The sequence below is a fragment of the Frieseomelitta varia genome, unplaced genomic scaffold (assembly GCF_011392965.1).
Source record: "Frieseomelitta varia isolate USP_RPSP 00005682 unplaced genomic scaffold, Fvar_1.2 scaffold_158, whole genome shotgun sequence".
Lineage (NCBI taxonomy): Eukaryota > Metazoa > Arthropoda > Insecta > Hymenoptera > Apidae > Frieseomelitta > Frieseomelitta varia.
The window spans coordinates 29376-48523 of record NW_025109283.1 but is presented as its reverse complement, the minus strand read 5'-3'; the positions used below and the strand labels follow the sequence as shown (position 1 = coordinate 48523).

The 19148-nt window shown below is 36.4% G+C and overlaps 1 protein-coding gene across 1 annotated transcript in view; it reads left to right on the top strand.

Annotated features, from left to right (window-relative positions):
- The window catches only part of LOC122536715 (suppressor of lurcher protein 1-like), a 109475-nt gene extending 100241 nt beyond the window's left edge, over window positions 1-9234 (top strand). The window contains exon 3 of the mRNA XM_043669308.1: window positions 9050-9234. Coding sequence (XP_043525243.1) covers window positions 9050-9234 — 185 coding nt within the window. The remainder of the gene's footprint in view (window positions 1-9049) is intronic.
- Window positions 9235-19148: the final 9914 nt, after the last annotated feature.

Sequence of the window (19148 nt, the reverse complement as noted above, 5' to 3'; positions counted from 1 at the left end):
CCCCCCCGAACGAATTTATATTTAGTACACCGCGCAACGCGACGCGCATATTAATTACATCAGCGCGCATAATACAGCGACGTGTGCAGAAATAATAACTCGCGTGCGATTGCATTAATTTTTATTCGTAAAAAAAAAAAAAAAGAAAAAGAAAAAAAAAAGAAAAAAAGACGCGAAACAGGTACGACTTCTGCCCCGTATAAAACGTGACTACGTAGCATTCGTTGCAACGGATGACGATGCAAAATTAATTCTCCGCTGTACGTCGCATCGGCGTGCACATTGATTAACGAAAACATGCTCGCGTCCCCGCAAACAGACCGGAGGATAAAAACAGGAACGTAACCCACCGCGTCGCGTCAATGCTTATTTCCATGCTTATTTCCACTTCGTTCCGCAGAGATGAGCTTGCGCGCGTCCTGATGCTAATCGATCAATTACAGAGTCAATAACAATGTAAGTAGTATTTAACGATGAATTAATTTCCCCGTAACCGGAGCCGGCAAATAACGGAGAGGACAGCGAGTCCGAGCGAGTCAACAGCGAAACTGCCCGCACTGTTTCGCCGTAATTGCGTACGGATACGGATCGGGAACAGCGTATTGGAAACGCGTCGAGCCTCGGTCGGTTTTCGGGGCTCGATTTCATTTGTCATGCTCGTATCTCCGGAGTAATGCACCGGCAACGATCGTCGGTTGTATCATATTTCGACCAGCGGAGATAGTACATAGTTAGCGTTGGATGTCGTTGACTGACGACCGGCAAGGTCGTTTAATGGACACCACTATGTACGTACGTACTTACGTTACAGCGTACAGTCACAGAAGCTTGTTCGGGTTACCACCGCGGGCTCAGGTTTGTAACAGTGTACACGGTGTCTGCGGTGGCACGCTGAAAAGCGGGTTATAAGAGGTTATAAGTGAACGAGAACTAACTTTAACAATCAATTAGAAGACGGCTGTTTGGCTGTTAATAGCGACGCTCGGTGGTTGTTATCTTTGTCCAGGATTTTTCCATATAGTGGTGGACATGAATTTAGATACGAACGCGATATGTTAATTGTTTGTGAAGTTTTATTGTTAATTTAAGAGGCATACGTGATTCTTGATTGAGATCGTAAATATATCAGGGGTATCCATAATGTAATGTCGTTTCCTTCAAATTTAATAAACTTCAAATTTAATTATTTAATGCCATCCACTGACAATAATTTAACTTATTATGACATGACCTACATTCCTGTTAAACATATTGACATTTCGCGTGCATATTGTTAAATTATATTATAGATTAAAACTGTATTAACTCTTAAATGGAATAAAATTTTCAACAGTCAAACAGTCAAAAAACGATATTACTTACGGGTAATCCTGATATGTTATTTGCTTCCTGCTTTACACAATTTTCAACGGCGATCATATGTGTATTGTAAAGATTCTTTTGAAAGAAATATATATATATATATACATATATAATCTATGATATTTTACTAATATACCATATTATATATGTATATTACATATAATTATATAAAGTAATTTACAAAATATAATATTAATTGAATAATAAATTAATAGAAATTGCTAATATTTTTATAGTGATACGCCAATGTTTGTCTTTTATTTTTTTCTCATATTTGATGAATTAGAACTAAATTGACATCTTCACAGTTCTTAACTGATGTCTGTCAAAAAGATGGCACTCGATTCTGATGTAAAAGCGTCACACCTACTTGAAAGTTCTACAGCATAGAACGAAGAAAAATGAACTGAAACTACAGACGTTCAATAACGTCTCACAATTGCCAACTTCTCAGCTACCCATTTCACTTCCACTCTTTTGTACAACTTCTCATTGCGCTTATCTTTAAGAAGGGGGCGAAAAGAGACCAGGCCAGGTAAGAAACGAACTTGAAGATCGCGCTGAAAGATCCCAGCGAGTATTCCATCCATCAGTCTTCCATCCATCAACCTTCCGAACGTCAGAAGAATAGTCTCTCCTATTCGAACGATGTCCCGTTACCAAACATCGCCGCCACGTTCGAGAAACACCCTCCGCGTAGTTTCCTCCCGCTCTCACTTTCTCTTTTCGCCGTGAGCTTTTAGCAGAAGCCTTTCTATGTCCACGGGAGTAATCGCGTGATCTGAGAGTGGCGCGGAGCTTTCAGCGGATGTCTGGCTTCGCTGCATCGCGCCGGCGATCTCTCCGAGGAAGAGAACTAGCCGAGAGATAGATAAGCCACTACGTCACGCCAACTTTTCCTACGCACGGTGCTTTAACGGCTCTCCGCTGCGAAGTCGAACGGTACAAGGATCGTCGGCGCATCTTCCCCATAATCTTGCTCTCGTCGAGATCTCGCGAGCCGTGGGATAATTCGACGAGCTTTGCGGTATCGGTCTCTGAAAAGCCAACCGGTCGCTGCAGCCGTCGCGATCGACCGCTAAGTGATTTCTAGTGTTTCCTCCGGGCAACAGTAATACGTTCCAAGGCTTATGTACGTGCTCAGACTTCCCTCCCCTCCCTTCCTCTTTGCCTGGTACATAAGCGTGTGCCGACTAGGCTATCGGCGGGCAAGATCTGGCGCGCGGATCGTATCAGCGATCCGTGAATCACCTGTGAGGGTTCTCGAACTACGATATAATGCTCGTGGGATCGCGAGGCGAGGCGCGGTGCTCTCGCGAAGAACCGGAAAGTGATTGCACCAGATACAGAGAGGCCCAGGCCACCAGCTGCGGGGCGTCTTAATGCGTCTAGTGCTGCCTCGTAAATTACTCGGTGTGGCGCGTGGTCACGTGAAAATGATCATTTCGAAGTTAGATAACGTCTTGCCCGGGAATTAATATCGCGGTTTATTGCGGTCGGTTTCATTTGGAATCACGGTTTACATGCTCCCGCGCGTGGAACGACGTGCCACGCATTCTTTGAGAATTTTTTTGCTCCAAAATTGCAATATTCCCTCGGTTTTGAGTATATTTAAAGTGAAACGAAATGGACGAGACAAATAATAAATTGATTACTACTCTCAGTAATTTCTGTTCAGTGATATATCATACCAACGGGTTCAAAAAGAAAGCGACGAATTATTGTATACGGTTTTGGTCACTCGTTATGGTCCGCAATCAGTTGCCAGCGCAAGTGATTAAGCGGCGGTTTAGGTAGGTTTCGAAGGTGAAGGCTTTATGCTAGTTCATTTATACGTTGTTCTTCACGGTGATAATTGTACTGAAGAAGTAGGATTTTAATACAAATTATTACATTGTGTTGTGACGAAAATTTCTTGTTCGAATGTAATAACGAACGTATAAACGTATCTATAACGCATTATCTCAGCACGTATTTTACTTGTTCGTCGAATATTTAATATAAATTTTGATCATTGTATGTATAACTTATAATTTATGTACTATGACCTTGTCATCTTATATACATTTTTACCTAATCCATAGAGAGAGAATCGGAAAATATCACGATCAAATTTTGATTTTATTATTTGATTATATTATAAACACTTGATAAATACCATTTCGATTATTTACGCTGCAGCAACTAATCTTCAATACGTATCAGAATATTCTAATTTAAATGATAATAATTAAACTAAACTTCTGTTTGAATAAAAATTAATTAACAAAAGTACAAAAATAAAAATATCTCTTAAACAAAATGGAAAATCTAAGGTTCGCTGTGTCGATGGATTTGGTTGAGCTTTAAAGCGTTAAAGTATCACAGACATAAAATAATTGTGTAATGTTACTTTACCTAGTAGTAGAATAATTCCTGAACCTGTAATTCGGGAAGAATAAATTTCGCGTGGATCGTAATGTATCCTCCTTAAAACAAAAGACTTCACGAGCACGTTATCGTCCGTTGAAATTCACGTCATGATGAGAACGGACAGACAGCATACATTGTATCCTTTCATTTTTCTTCTTTTTTTTTTTAATGCTCGTACATACATTCTCAGAGGAGTGGCCCGCTTTTTGTCCATTAGCCTTACATGTTATTCGGTTATAAATAGCTCCGAGAAGATTCTCCAGTCAGCACGGCCGGACGTGACCGAACAATGATCTCCCCCAGAGATTTTCGCAGCGGCTCACAGAGAAAAATGAGCAATTAAGATTCTGTACTCTCTCCAGTGTTATCGAATTTTCTTTCACAATGGCCACGAGCGCGTAAAGTGAGTTAGTAAGACGTAAGTTATAGGTCAGTGTGTGAGGCATTGTGAAAATTAATATTCCGTCATTGTCCAAAATTTCCGATATCCCAGTGTTTCTACCCCGACCACTTGATACAGACACTCGCGTTTGTATTTGAGAGAAAATTAATTTTTCGTGATTTATTAATTATCCGTGACTTTTACACATGAATTGGGAAGTAGGTACACATAAATTTATAACGTTTTCAAACAGAAAATTAAGAAAATAATCATTAGACTTCTGTTAAGTAAATATATATATTTTAAATGTCGATCATAGTTAAGGCGAAACAATTTTTTTTAAAGTGGGCCATCACTCCCCGATTTACCCTAAATGACCCTTTCATTAAATTTCACAGAGTCTCTTAAAGTAAAGAAACCTTGCTGGTTTGCTAAATTGAGCGTAACACCGAATTGAAAGAAACTAGAGGTGGAAACAAAGAATCGTGGTTTGTCAAGTCGATCGTAGACAGTTCGGATCACAGAGTGCGCTTTCAGATTCTGGCGTGTGGCGCGACTCGGAAAAAGCTCGTGGGATCTCGACGTTGACAAATTCCAGCCACCGTGTATTTTATAACGCGTCCCAGCGTTCATATTTGATGTATCAAAGCGAGCGGAGATGTCGCTGAATGGATCGCGAGGGCAAACGCGATCGTGACGCACGGCTCAGCCGCGGTATAACTCGTTCTGGCGTGATGGTTGTACCGGCGAGGCACGGGTTCGTAAGCACCCGTGGAAGAAAGACGAAAGCGAAGGGAAGGAAAATGGAGGAAATGAGAAAATAAAGAGGAACGGCGGGCGGGCAAAGAGACGCGAGAACGCACGGACGAAAAGAAAGAAAAAAAAAGAAAAGAAAAGAGAATGAGAGAGAGAGAGAAAAAGTGCTAAGACAGTGGTGAGCAACCCCCGTGGCTTTTCAACTACTTAGCCCCTCAGTGTTGCACTTCATTTACCTGAAAGCAGCGCAAAAATGAAACTAATTCTGGTATTTCGTCATCATCGCTCAATATTGACGTTGAGGGGGTTTTCTCGAAGTTTTTCAAATGGAAATGATCGATTCGCAAAAGTAACGTTGAACAGGGAAGTAAGTTTGAAAATGTTGGTCTTTATTTTTATCATTGACATTGTTATTATTATTGTTCTTTGTTAGCGAATGTTGAGTCCAATAATGAGTCATACGGACAGAGAATAATACTTTTTTTTTTTTTTTATAAAAATTGTACTCTCCACCTGATGAATTTCTCTCTAGGCAAATAATCAGTGTGTTTGGTGGTAGTGCTTAGTCTGTGTAAAAATATTAATATTTTCAAAAATGAAAATTGTGATAAATGATCATTCTAATAGTCGCCTTGATGAAAATCGACTTGCAATTAGAAAATTCTGTCAGAGTCGGAATTTTTTAATAAGGAACAAAACCAAATTCAATCTTTAGTAATTACTCGAAAACAACGTTTACATATCATAAAGTCAGTAAGTCCTATGACTTCCTTGATTTTGTGTCTAATATCTCGTTAGTATACAAGTATAATATTCTCAAGTAATATTTCTATTATTTAATATTACTATTATTATATTATATTACTATTATTTAATATTAAATATTAGAAAGTTAATATTTCTAATATTTAATATTTCTATTATTTAATATAACTATTATTATATTATATTACTATTATTTAATATTAAATGTTAGAAATTTAATATTACTATTATTATATTATATTACTATTATTTAATATTAAATATTAGAAATTTACTATTACTATTATTATATTATATTATTATTATTTTATATTAAATATTAGAAATTTAATATTTCTAATATTTCTAATACAAGTATACCGCAATATTTGTTTTTCGATTATCGCAGAGCAAAATTTGTTCACCACTACGCTAGAGGTGATAGAAAATCGCGTGGCTACTGTGCAAGCAAAAATGAGCGAAATTTTTCTCTCGAGTTTTGCTAATTCGCTCTTCTGAAGCTCTTCAGCAAACTGCAAACGAACCGCGAACCGCGCGATTAATACGCGTCAGTCGAAACGCGACACCGATCGCCGAGCAGAACGAATCCTTTCCGTTCCTGGTTTTTCAAATGACGGATCAATCGATCGAGCGCCGTCGGACTGGCACTCTTATAAATCGGTTTGCTCCGATTAATCGCGTTCTGTTGGACGAACGCTTTCTAATGAATCACGTTCCGCGAAAATAATCAACGGAAACTGCTCGCTAGCCGAACCGGCCGACGCGAATTAATCGCGGAGAGGGGTCGGTGATATTGTTGCGGATAAATTATTGCGCCCGTATCGACGAGCCCTCGTAATGACCCACATTTCGTGGATCGTTCCGAAAGCGACCTTCTATCTGCCTCGGTATACCATTGATGATAACGCCGGACCATGAACTTCGAATAGGCTTTTTCTGGGTTTACCCGATAACCATCTTACGTGGACCACAATGGAAATCGATCGACTGATAGAGAAATATTGTTAAACGTACTGACGTTCTTTATATATGCTGGGGCTCGAGGAAGAGGATTATTTATAGTAGTTTATTTTGTTAAAATTTTGTTTCGGTCGCTTTTTCGATCTGCTTGTATTAAAAAATATCTCGCGTTTAAACGAGATTTAAACTCAAGCGTGAGGAAATTTTTATTAGCAACGCGTGATTTTCTTCGATTGGGTTTTGTTTTAAAACACCGAGTAAAATATTGAGAGTGAGAATTAATTTTAGTTTTTAATTAATATCGTTAAACGTTGGAGTCCATGAAACGGAAGTTTAAGTTTTCAAACTTTGGAATATCTTTAATTTAATTCAATTTCATCACTAACCTCGAAGATTTTAAAGTGAAAAATGAAGTTAAACGTCTTTATTTTTGATAATATATTAATACAAATTACTGTATTAATCTACAACGTTATTACGCGAGAGTTAAATAAACAGTTCGCAAACTATACCGATTAATTCCACAAATTAAAAAACGGGAAACGTATATAGAATAGAAATAGAATAGAACGTTACAAATCTTCTGGCAAATAAACTCATCGAGCTAAGACTACACATTTTTTGATAAATTGAATAACGAATGTCAACAATTCGTAAAAGCGAGGCTAATTCGATTCTTCGTTCCTGAAGAAGCTGAAACATCAAAAACCAAGAAACACCAAGTTCGATTTATAATTGCGGTGTAATTTCTACGTCACTCAATTGTTTAACTGCAGAAAAAAAAAGAAAGAAAGAAAGAAAGAAACAGACGAGTTTCCTTCCACGAGTTCTGTCGCGATTTCATTGTGGCAAACATATCGGGATTCCCGGCGTTCCAGACTGGTTAAACCAGCCAGAAGAAAACGTGGAAACAGGAAATTAAATCGCGTTGTCCCGATACGAGCCCTCGGACGCGAGCTTTGACAGATCGCGGCAATTCTTTCGCAGCTTCTTTTCCCAGGTACTGTCGACTCTCGTCGTTCCTGGCATCATCCTTGTATCGAAAATGCAGGCATCCTTCGCTGTTGCCGTGACTCACCGCCATCGATTATTAACCAGCGAGCCATCTGCTCGAGCAATCGGTGATTTTGTTGCTGAAAGTTTCGTGGAAAAGTTACCGTGCGTCTCTTGCGGTACGTTTCCTCACAGAGAAGTCAAACTTTAATTTGATTCTTCGAGATTGACGGTAGGATCGATGGTACGGGGGAGAAGTGGTCGGAGAGCGCGCGAAGGTGCACAGGAACCTCGGAGTAAGATCGATGGGAAAAGTGACGAGTTCATTTCGGGAATAAGAAAAGTTTTTGGACCTTCGGACGGAAGCATTACTTTCGGCAGGCTGTCAGATGGCGGATTTCATTACCGTGAAATTTTTATGCCATTGTTCGAGTCAGCTTCCTGTTAAAAGCGTTGCGTGATATTCTATTCTGCGCCTGGAAAGTCTACGCCTCTGATCAGGAATCTTGGGACGAGTGCTATATTTTGTGCATTGAATTATAAACTATATTCACAATGTAATTTACACAATGTAAAGGTATTGCAACAGTGTGCGATGTATAATATAAATTGTTGTATTTACAATAAATACAATATATACAATATAATTAAATACAGTAAATAGAAGACATAGTTTGTGCAAGAACGATTCTGTTAATATATTAATAGGTATATCGTATTATTATATTGCAACACATACGTATAATGAAATTAAATTAAATTCAGTAAATATATTAGTACTTTATAAAGGCTTTGTTGATATGTTAATATATTTTGTTATTATACTACAATACATGCAATATAATTAAATGCAATAAATATAAAATACACTTTATACAATAAACGTATTAATATATCGTATTATATTGTATTATAATATATGTATGTATTGAAAATCAAAAGTGAAAGTGTCCTAAGACTTACAAGCGAAATGTTTTACAGACTTTAGTTTACTTCTTCGTTAAAGTTGTACGAGCTCTGAAAAAATGATAATGCTTCTCGCGTTTGCTTACTGGGAAACATGAATTAATCAGAACGAATGTCTGCTATACAATAACTGTGGTGATATTAAAGTAAACAAAATGTACTATTGTTGTTATTGCAATAATTAATAAGAGTAAGAAGTTTTATTCATTTTACTGTACATATGGCAGTTGTTTCTAAATTTTCGCAAACGAATGCAAAACAACACTGTCGTCACTTTAGAATAAAACTTCACAAAATGTTCAAAATCGTTCCATTTCTTTTCGAAATATAATATCTGAAAACGTGTAGTTAATTGCTCGTGATGCATGTAATATTAAATGACATGCAATATTTCTTTGCGATTTAATTTACGATAGTATGGTAATTACGAAATATCTGTTACACGTGTTATAGGTTGCTCCTGCGTCGTTTACAGCAGCTCGGACAGACCTCAAGGTGGCACGTTTACATCCCCTTATTATCCGAAGCGATATCCATCAAATATCGATTGCCTGCTTTACACGTTTATCGGTCAACCCGACGAAATCGTCAAGCTGACGTTTCATAACTTCAATATCCGTCGTATACGACCCGAGTAAGTACACACTATTCTCTAAACTGCTTTATGTTGTGCATGCTTTGCATAAATTTTTCCATCTGAAGATCATATGTATATATGTAAATATAATGCACGCTTCGATAAGTACGAAGTATTGTTCAATAAGGGCGCAAAGATCTATCGATTGAGAGTATTCTACTATAATATAACGTGTCTTTTTTTTTTTGTGGTTGATCGTAAGATATTTAAATTCTTGTCAAAAGACTAGTGTATAATAATTCTGTTAGAAAAATTAATATACAGAAATAAAGAACAGAAGCTTCTATTTATATATTTTATGAAATTTCCAAAAGTGCATCGACGTTCTCGTCAATAAAGTTTCTATGAGAAATTGCAAATTGCTCCCGAATTGCTGATGAAGCTGGTGGAAATGAGAATAAAGAATACCTTCGAAACGTGCATAAATTTCCAATTCCGATCACTGAATTATCTCTGCTGTTGCCGACAAAGTAGTAATTGTAATTTCAAGAGTCACGACAATAATCTATAATTGATGAGCAGACAGAGTTTTCTTTTTTTTTTTTTTTGTTACGCTATAGAACTCTTTTACAAGGTTATTAGCAGCATGCACATTGCATACTAACAGTACAGAAACAATTTCGCAGACTTTTGTACAAGGATTTCACTGACATACAACTAAGATGCATATTTGCTATTTACATACTTACAACTAGAGTTTACAACTAAAACTAAGAGAACTGTCAAGTCACTGAGAAACACAGCTAAGCACTTAACACAGATCCGTGACAGATGCCAACCATGGCTTTTGAGAAATTTGTGAATAATCAACAGAGGAGTAATATATGGTTTGCTTAAAAAGAAGTTCATTGTGTGGGGAGAGAAATCACCCATTCCTCATAGCTTATTAATTAAGACATTCCTATTGTTGAGATTGGGGCACTGCTCCAATTATATGGTTGAGATCTTGAACTAAATTGCCACACTGACATTTTGTATCAAGAGTTAAGTTAATTTTAAAGAGGGAAGCAGCTAGTTGCATGTGATCTGTTCGAAGTCTGTTCGTCCAGCAAATAAAGTCTCTAGGAAGTTTTCTACGTAAAAACCATGATTTAGCAGAAGGTAATAGCTTTTGAAAAATTTTTACCCTTAAATTCAGCTTCCAAGATATTCTGTCTTTCTGTTTCCATCTTAGCCTGCTTTTTAAAGCTAAAATCAGAGAATGGAACCAATGTGTCTGTCGAGATATTAGTACACGACGCTTCTTTAGATAAACTGTCCGCTGTTTCGTTAAAAGTAATACCAATATGAGAGGGAATCCAGTAAAAATATAGTTTTTTATTGCCTGAAGTGAAGAGGTTTATAAGCCTCCTAATATCGAGAATAAATGGGTCTTAATGTCTTCTTATACTACTTGATACATTCATACGATATTATAATTAATATCTTGAATAGCAGGTATATATATATATATCTGTTAAATGTCAGCAGAGATATCTACAATTGAGTTAATTAGCATTGAACGTTGGACAAAATATTTGCAAGCGAGCGCTAATATTATAAGCGCTGTAAATTCACGGGTGCGGCGCGACCTGGAATTTTCTTTCCTTTCTGGAAGAAAAGATCACCCGAGGACGGTCGGAGTTGAAACTTGCATTACACCGTTGAAACTTACATTTCGTGCAGATGGAAGTTACAGGGGTTAGGGGACTGGGAATTTTGAATAAATTATTGGGCAAAAGACACGATTTCCCGGCGATCCAGACGCAACTCGTCCAAATTATTCTGGTGGTAATAATGCGTGCACGCGACAGCCTAATTTGCTCGAGTGGAAGAACAAAGTGTGTACAAGAACCTTAAAATTTCATCGCACTTAAAATTTTCGTGGACCGCGTTCTCCTAATTAAAGTAATTATTAAAGTTTGTAATTATTAAAGTTTCTTACGTCTGCTTGCAACTAGCGAACAGAATTCTCGATTAATCGAAATCTCGATTACATGAAAACATGGACATGGATCGTCAAAGGGTAATTTGATTAAAATATTTGAAAAACTTTCTATTTATTTATCTGTTAGGAGAGAAAGTTGCGTGTAAATTAAAAGTTGGGGCTGAAAAGTATTTTCGTTCGGTTTTTCACTGTAAAGTGAACATTTTATGTCGGTGACCGGAAATGACCCAGTTCCTCCCGCTGCAAGCGTTAATAACAAAATGTTAACAGCCATGCCTTGAGATGCAAATCACTTTGAGCATCTCTGTCACCGTGATATCGTGGATATCATATAATGGGGCACGTATATCCCGTTAACAAGTAAAACGCGAGGTATAATACGAATTTCCTTCGTTATTTGAGACTTTTAATTAATTTCTAACATATAAATCACGTGCTGTACAACATCTTGAATTATTATTAACATCTACTCGTTCAAAAGTAAATTTCGATTTTTCTCACTTTTTAATCTTTAGTGGAAAAGTCACGAATATCGAAAATATTACGACGCTCAACGCGATCTTAAACACGATTCTTGCTTCTCAGGTTGCGCAAAATGACATTTTCATTATCTGCCGGTGATATTTCAACAACTCGAAAACTCGCCAAGTATCGAATAATCATTTTAGTCGCTGCGCTCCCCAGCGAGTCTATCTTATCCCGTGGTTGAAGTTCCCGCGAAAGCAAAATATTTGCAACTATGAAGCGAAATGTAATTAAAGGATCGAGTAGCTTTCGATGTTCATTGTCCGCAGTTTCATTGTTCGCTGTTCTCTAATAGTCTAATATCCAACGTGCAAAATGTACATTCAGTATCTCTTATTATCTTAGGTAACGTAACACATATAATGTTTCTCCGTGTTTCTTTAAATGTTCGAAATTTTGGGGATCGCGTTACACCATGCATCTAGATTAATTACAGACGAGATTTAATTCTTCTTGAATCCCATCGACACAACTACAGAATATATTCCGGATTTAACAAGAATGAAATTGGATAATTCTCCGTTGAATTAGATCGAATTTCGTGTTCGATTATTGGATACAATTATTCGAGACAAATTGAACCGTATCTGCGAACGATATATCTAGAATTTCTTGTAACGTTACACCACGAGGAAAAAGTATTTCATTCGCATATTCTTTTATCATTCAATCAAATCGAGCATTGCTGAAAGCTGATCAGGCTGAAGAAACGGGTCATTTGCTCGTACAGTAAAAAAAAAAAAAAGAAAAAAAAGAGCATGGCCTGAAACCCGAGGCAGTTTAATTCGGAAGTAATGAGTCATTACTAATGACTGATTCACCACCCTGATTAGAAGCCTTTGAGCTGCCATCTTTTACGAAGCCTTCAGATTCATTTATATAAGAGACAGTTCAATATCTAGGAGATATCTAAAGTGAATTTGATTAATTCCTTTGGTTGAAATTGAACGAATTTCATGGAGAGGGAAAATGCCCTTAAACAATACGTAAAAGTCACGTGCTGTATTGAAACAAAACAAAAACTTTTGATAACGAAAGAAATTTTATATTTGAAGTTATTTATTTGAAGATTCACATTAGTAATTTATTAATATATAAGAAAGTAGTATCGTAAGATACAAAGTCATTGCACTGTTGGTTGTAGTAGTACCACTGGTACTTATATATATTTTTTTAATTATAAATATTGAAACATTGAGGAAAGAAAATTCTGAAACGATAATGCTTGAAAAATTTTTTAAATATATTTGCTGTTTGCTCTTTTGTCCTTTATATCACTTTCTTCTCTTCAATTCAGTTCCCAAGCATTTACATACTTCTTCCACGCAACTAAACAGATTTGTTCCAGCGCGATAGTGCAAAAGATCTTCGGACGGTATAAATTTCATAGTTTTACATGTAACTGGTAGCTCTGACGTACATTGCTGACGATGGCAGCTTAAAGTACAACGAGAAAGTAAAAAGAAACGTTCTTAATATTTATAAGAATATATTTTGTTCTGAGATAGACTCTGAAAGTAGCTCTTTCGAAACTTTCGTTCGATATCCTGTTTTCAAACTCGCTGCAACCACACGCTAGAAAGCTAAACAATGCAGACCACTTAAAATTCTCATTCTCGTATCTACTTATCCTATACATACATCAATGACTTCGAAATAAAATTTTTCTTGCACAAAAACGTATTGTCCAGCAACAAATCTATTGGCTTTCACGTGATTAATTTTCCCTTTGTTTTTATCCACTTGAACAAATATTAATCCAAGTTCTCGTATACAGGACGATTTTTTTTCGAAGTTTTCAGAGTCTCAATGGAAGTAGGTAAGCAGTTGCCAAACAACGTGGTCGTTTTGTTTGATTTAAAGGTGGTCGGATCTTTGAAAGAGGCAGTTTACGAAACCGTGTTTGCTTAAGAGTTCTGTCCCGGTTTTCCAAAATAATATCTGACTCGGCGAGTTTATCCTTCCGTCTTTTAATCGACCTTTATTACGCGAGTTACCGTGCCACCAAAGTTCCAGGTCCTTTAATTGCCTATATTTCGTTATTTACACTTCCGTTAATTCGCATTTGTCCGTTTATAAAAACAAAACGAAATAAAACTTTGAAAATAGGTGACTATTCCAAGGCCATCATCAAAATCTTAACCAAGTATAAACAATGCAATTCAATTTTTTTTCTTATCGTGTAATCTTTCCTCTTCATCGTTGACAAATTTCGTCGAGTGTATATGTTATTAAATTGTCCACTATATTATTGTTATTCTTTCAGACGAATGAAAATTGAACAATCGCTTAACTGAAATTAAACGCAAATCCAGCATGCGTGTAGAGGAATACGAATTTAGTCAATTTTCAGTTTAATCAGTCGGAACACGTTTCTAAAATATGATCGGTTACGTTCAATTTGTATAGACGCGAAACTTAGACCGCGGCGATGTGTTCAGAACTCGTGTAAATATTCGTATATCGATCGTGCATGAAGTTCAACGATTAGCTCGAGCAAATTCGTTGAGAACTAGTTTGCAAACAGTGTAGCGCAATTCATAACAGAGTTCTTGTAAATCGAAACGAGGATAGAAAGATGAGAACAGTGGCGATATCTAGGCATCTATCTCTTGTTCTTAATCTCAATTCACATACAACAGACATCTCCATTATATGAACTAATTGGGAGACAAAATTGTTCAGATAAGAGAACTTTCACACGAGAGAACGGTTGGCACTGAATTTGATTTATTACTCAAGAATTACTTCAGTGAAATGAAATTGATATCGTGTTTTTCGAGATATCTTTATACACAGATTGCACAAACAAAAAAAAAAAACATTTGTGTTCAGTTCTCCATTTTTTTAAATTGAAACAATCAAACCTATGGATCCCACATTCTTTTGCCAGTTAAATTATATAACTTTTTTGATACAGTTAATTTTGTATTACGTTCATTTTGGTTCGACTGTCCAGGCCCTGTTTCCAAAGTTGCAAAACGCTCCGAAATGAATTCGTCTTCACTATTCAGTTCTTGATTGAAACATTTTGTAAAATAATTTCGTCGTCTAGAACGAGCTCGATCATTGCAATTTTTATCGGAACGATTTCACTCTACGCTAGATTGATTGCAATCGTTGTATCCTGATATTTTGTTGCAATGATCTCATCTGTCTCATTTCTGCTTGATTCTAATAGTTCCACATTTTTTTCTGCTTCATGCAGCCATTGAAGTTTACCTTCGTGTTTCAACCAGACGCTTGCTATCATATTACAGCATTCTTTTAAATTTAATTTTTTTACGAATTTTAATTACGACTACGTTCGTAATTACGTCTGTGGTTAGCAGAAATTTTCGGAGCAAATCTTTTTTATATGGTCGTTTCAGACATTTAATCACTTCCCAATCCATAGGTTTAGGTTTAGGTTCGAATTGAAATATCTACTGCTTGCATTTGCTCTAAATAGGTTTTAGTAGTACGTTTCCGGTTTTTTATACTGGCGATGGTTAACTTTGCAGCACCATATTTTTGTGTTAAATTTGTTGCACATTTTCCACGTTTAAATTCATTAATTATCAGTCAGAACACTACATCATTATGATATCATATGAATTTCAAACTGAATCATTGTGAATTGATTTCATCCCACTTTTGTTGCATTATGTATGTATTATAGTAGAAAATAGACAATTCGCATAACAGGCGTACTCATACGACAAATTCATACAATGTATCGTTTTCATTGTAATTAATTCGTCAGTTTAATTTCGAAGAAACGCGTCTTTTCCCTGTTAATTTCAATTCATTCTGCGTATAGTTCGCGTTGTAATAAACATGTCAGTTTAATTTCAAAGAGAAGCAATGACGTTCGGCCATCTTTCCCTTTCCGATTTAAATTCATTCCGCGCATAGTTTGCGTTGCAATAAATTTGTCAGTTTAATTTCGAAGAGTTTTATTACCGCGAGAAGGAAAATTTATAGAATATTATCGGGCGATCGCGAAAATTTAATACCGAGCATCTCGAACGTACGATTTCCCGATGCGTTTAAATTTTATGCGACGCGATATTAAAAAATATTTGCGACACTCAGCGCTCCCGGAATGGATACTACCATAAAAAAAAAAAAAGAAAAAAAAAGGAAACACTGTACAGCAGAAAAATATTTTATCGATTTGTTTCTCCGTGATTTCCGTTCGATATTGAAAAATGTAAGAAGCAAATTTGCTATGAAACGAGCGAACACCGACGACGAATGCGAATTATGAAATTGCCACGTTACACGCGCGCGACACAACCAGTTATTTTAATGCATATCATATTGTATCGTATCAGAAATTATCGAATTAATCTGTCAGAGGTAATAATGTTAATTGTTTTATTAACAATATCCCCGTTGACAATAAAATGGAATTCCTTTTGTACTTGTCGTAAACAATGATCGTTCGGATATTTGAAATGCCGGATTTATGATTCGAGTGAGTAAAACCTGCTGTTTTCTCGGGGGCTTTAATGAGAGCACTACCTTTGGAGATTGGAACTTTGCAAGTCGTGCACAACGCGTGTGCAGACTGCACATTTTTATACAAATTGGTATTTTTTTTAGAATGTAACTAAAAAAGAAAGAAAAAAAAAAAGGAAAATAGAATCTCGGAAACTGGCTAAATGGAGAGAACACTTTTTTCATGTTACGTACACTTTATGCAATTTTGCACTTTGAAACTTTCTATAAATGCATAAAACTCCGCAGTCTGACAATGTGTATACTTGGCTAATTTCAACGTCAATCTTTAAACTATTGACGTATCATAAAGCTAAAGAAGTAAATGTGATATATAGCATATTATATTTGTTACTTTAAAAGTGACCTTTGTTACTTTAAAAGTTCTTACCGTCGTGTTGCCGCTTTTTTGATTCGCCTTAGGAATTGAAATAAATATTAAATTCTATAAATTCGAAGTAATAAAGGATTAAAAGAAACGTTCGAATTAGGATACAATGCAGGCTACAATTACTCGGCACTTTTGCTTCAACGAACAAGCCAACATTAGATCGAAACTTTTATTTAAAATAAAAAAATTACGAATAGAAAAATTTTATTTTATATTTAAAAAGAATGACATCCAGCAGAATTTTAAATAGAGAGTAACAAAATATAATAAACACTGTCGTATTGGTATATAATATTAATTAAAATATGGAATGTCCTTCTGAAATGTAAAATAAAAAAATCCATCGGAAATTATATCTCGACAGAATTATTTTTGCAATACGTAGAATTACCTTGTGAAATGTAAAATAAAAAAATCCATCGGAAATTATAAAAATCTCGACGAAATTATTTTTGCAATACGTAGAGTTACGTAGAATTATTTTAGCAATACGTCGTTATATTGTGTCAGCTTCAACAATGTATCGTCCCTTTCTCGTTAACATTTATCGAAGAATTTACGTCATCATATTTAAGAAATAGAGGTTTCATTACGAAAAGAATAATTCACACAAATCCAATAGATTTATCACACGGCCCGACGTGACGGAAGCTCGATCGAGCATACTTAGCCGGTGTTATGTCTCAAGGAAAGACGGATCATCGGATAAGAGGCGTTCCGTCTTACATCGAGCGAGCTGGGACGACTGATTAGCTGATGGTTACGCGACGTGTTCCCCTGATAGCCAGCTTGCAAACCACCATGATTCGAAACTCCACATACACACACACACACACACACACTGTACATTGAATGTAATTGCTGACAATCACGTTCTTGTGTCGTAAATAAACCGGCCCTATTCCTGTTGTGTTAAATTAGATATATTTTCATACAAAATATCCCACGACTCGTGATCAATCCATCAAGAACAAAATTATTTTATTAACCCCTTCGTTCTCGAGAAAGTCGAGTTTGAATATTTATCCAGTATAGAATAGAGTTAAGTTATAATATTCCAATGATATTATATTGCATACAAAAAAAACAAATTCAATCTTCATACTGAGAACGGCTCACAATTAACGTGAGTCATTTTATATTTAAAGTTCCATTAAAAAAAGTTTACAGACATACTTTTTTCATTAAAAATATTTATAATTATAATTATAATAAAATATAATATAAATTAATGAAATTATAACATAAATATTTATTAAAGTCAACGATTAATAGAGCTTGGTTGTATTTGTAATTGTAATTGATTATAGCGTGTTATAATAACTAAACTCTTCCGTTAATTAAAAATTTTGACTATAAAGTCAATCGAGCATTTGTTTCCAATGTAGAAGTAACTCACCTCCGAGCGCTCCATACGTTCTTTACAAATGCATTCTTACGATTTTCATGAAAATGTGTCGCTCTTGAACTCGAAATGACAAGCAAACGTCGAAAGCGAATAAAGACGATAATGTCAAGTACCCTGATTTCTAAACGATCCTCGAGTTCTCCGTGGAGAACGTCTCTCTCTCTCGTTGCCTCACGCGACGTTATCGCGCGTGTTTTTCCCCTAACAATTATTGCGAGAGGAAAATCTGATTTCAAGGACAGTTCAAGAGACGTTTTCGCGTGCCCCGGTGGCATTTTGACGCATTTCGAATGCGTGTCACGAAGTTTGCCGGTTGGTTTAGAGCGGCTAAGTGTAGGAAGGGTCAGCGATGTGACACGGGTCGTGAGGAGATGGGAAGAGTCGGTTAGGAGTTCAGGAAGGAGGAAGTTATGAGACGAAAACGAGAAACGTTCTCTCGTGAATGCCGCGTCCGTTTCCGTGGACGGGACCGGCCCCCGTAGATTTTATTTTCTGCTCCGAATGTCGGTGTTCCACCGAGCGGAATATGAATCTCCCTTTTGTGAAGTTGCGGTGGTCTCGACTGCCTTCTTTCTTTCTTTCTTTCTTCCTTTCTTTCTTTCTTTCTTTCTTGCTTTCTCCTCCTTCTCTCTTTCTCTCTGCACCCGGCAACTTCTCCCGGGTCTTTCTGCCCATCTGAAGATATAAGTCACGTCGGCGTATCGATTTTTCGGGCCGACATAATGAAGACTAAACAGTCAACATGTACCGGAGGGGAAATATCTTTTTCGAGGCGTGCCACGAGGCATCGTGAAATCTGTTATCAGGGGCGAAAGTAGCTTATGTCTGACTGAGCTAATGCCACGAAATAAAGTGGCTCGTGCCAGCTCGAGAAATTGAAGATTCGACAATGAGACTGTGATTTCTGTCGAATTAGATGGTCGTGATAACAACTGAATTTAAGGGTAACAGCTTCGACGTGTTTTTGTATGAAAGAAAACGGAAAGAAACGTGTTGCTACGAGAAGCAAGAATATAGTGTTCTATTCTAGAAAATGATGTATTTTTTTTATACTGAAACATAGGTGCAGAAAGTTGCTTGCAAAATATTTTTCTGGCCATTTTAAAGGTGCAATTTGTATCTTAAAGAGAACATGTCCGATGAAACGTATTATTCATTAACTATACTTCAGCAAAAAAA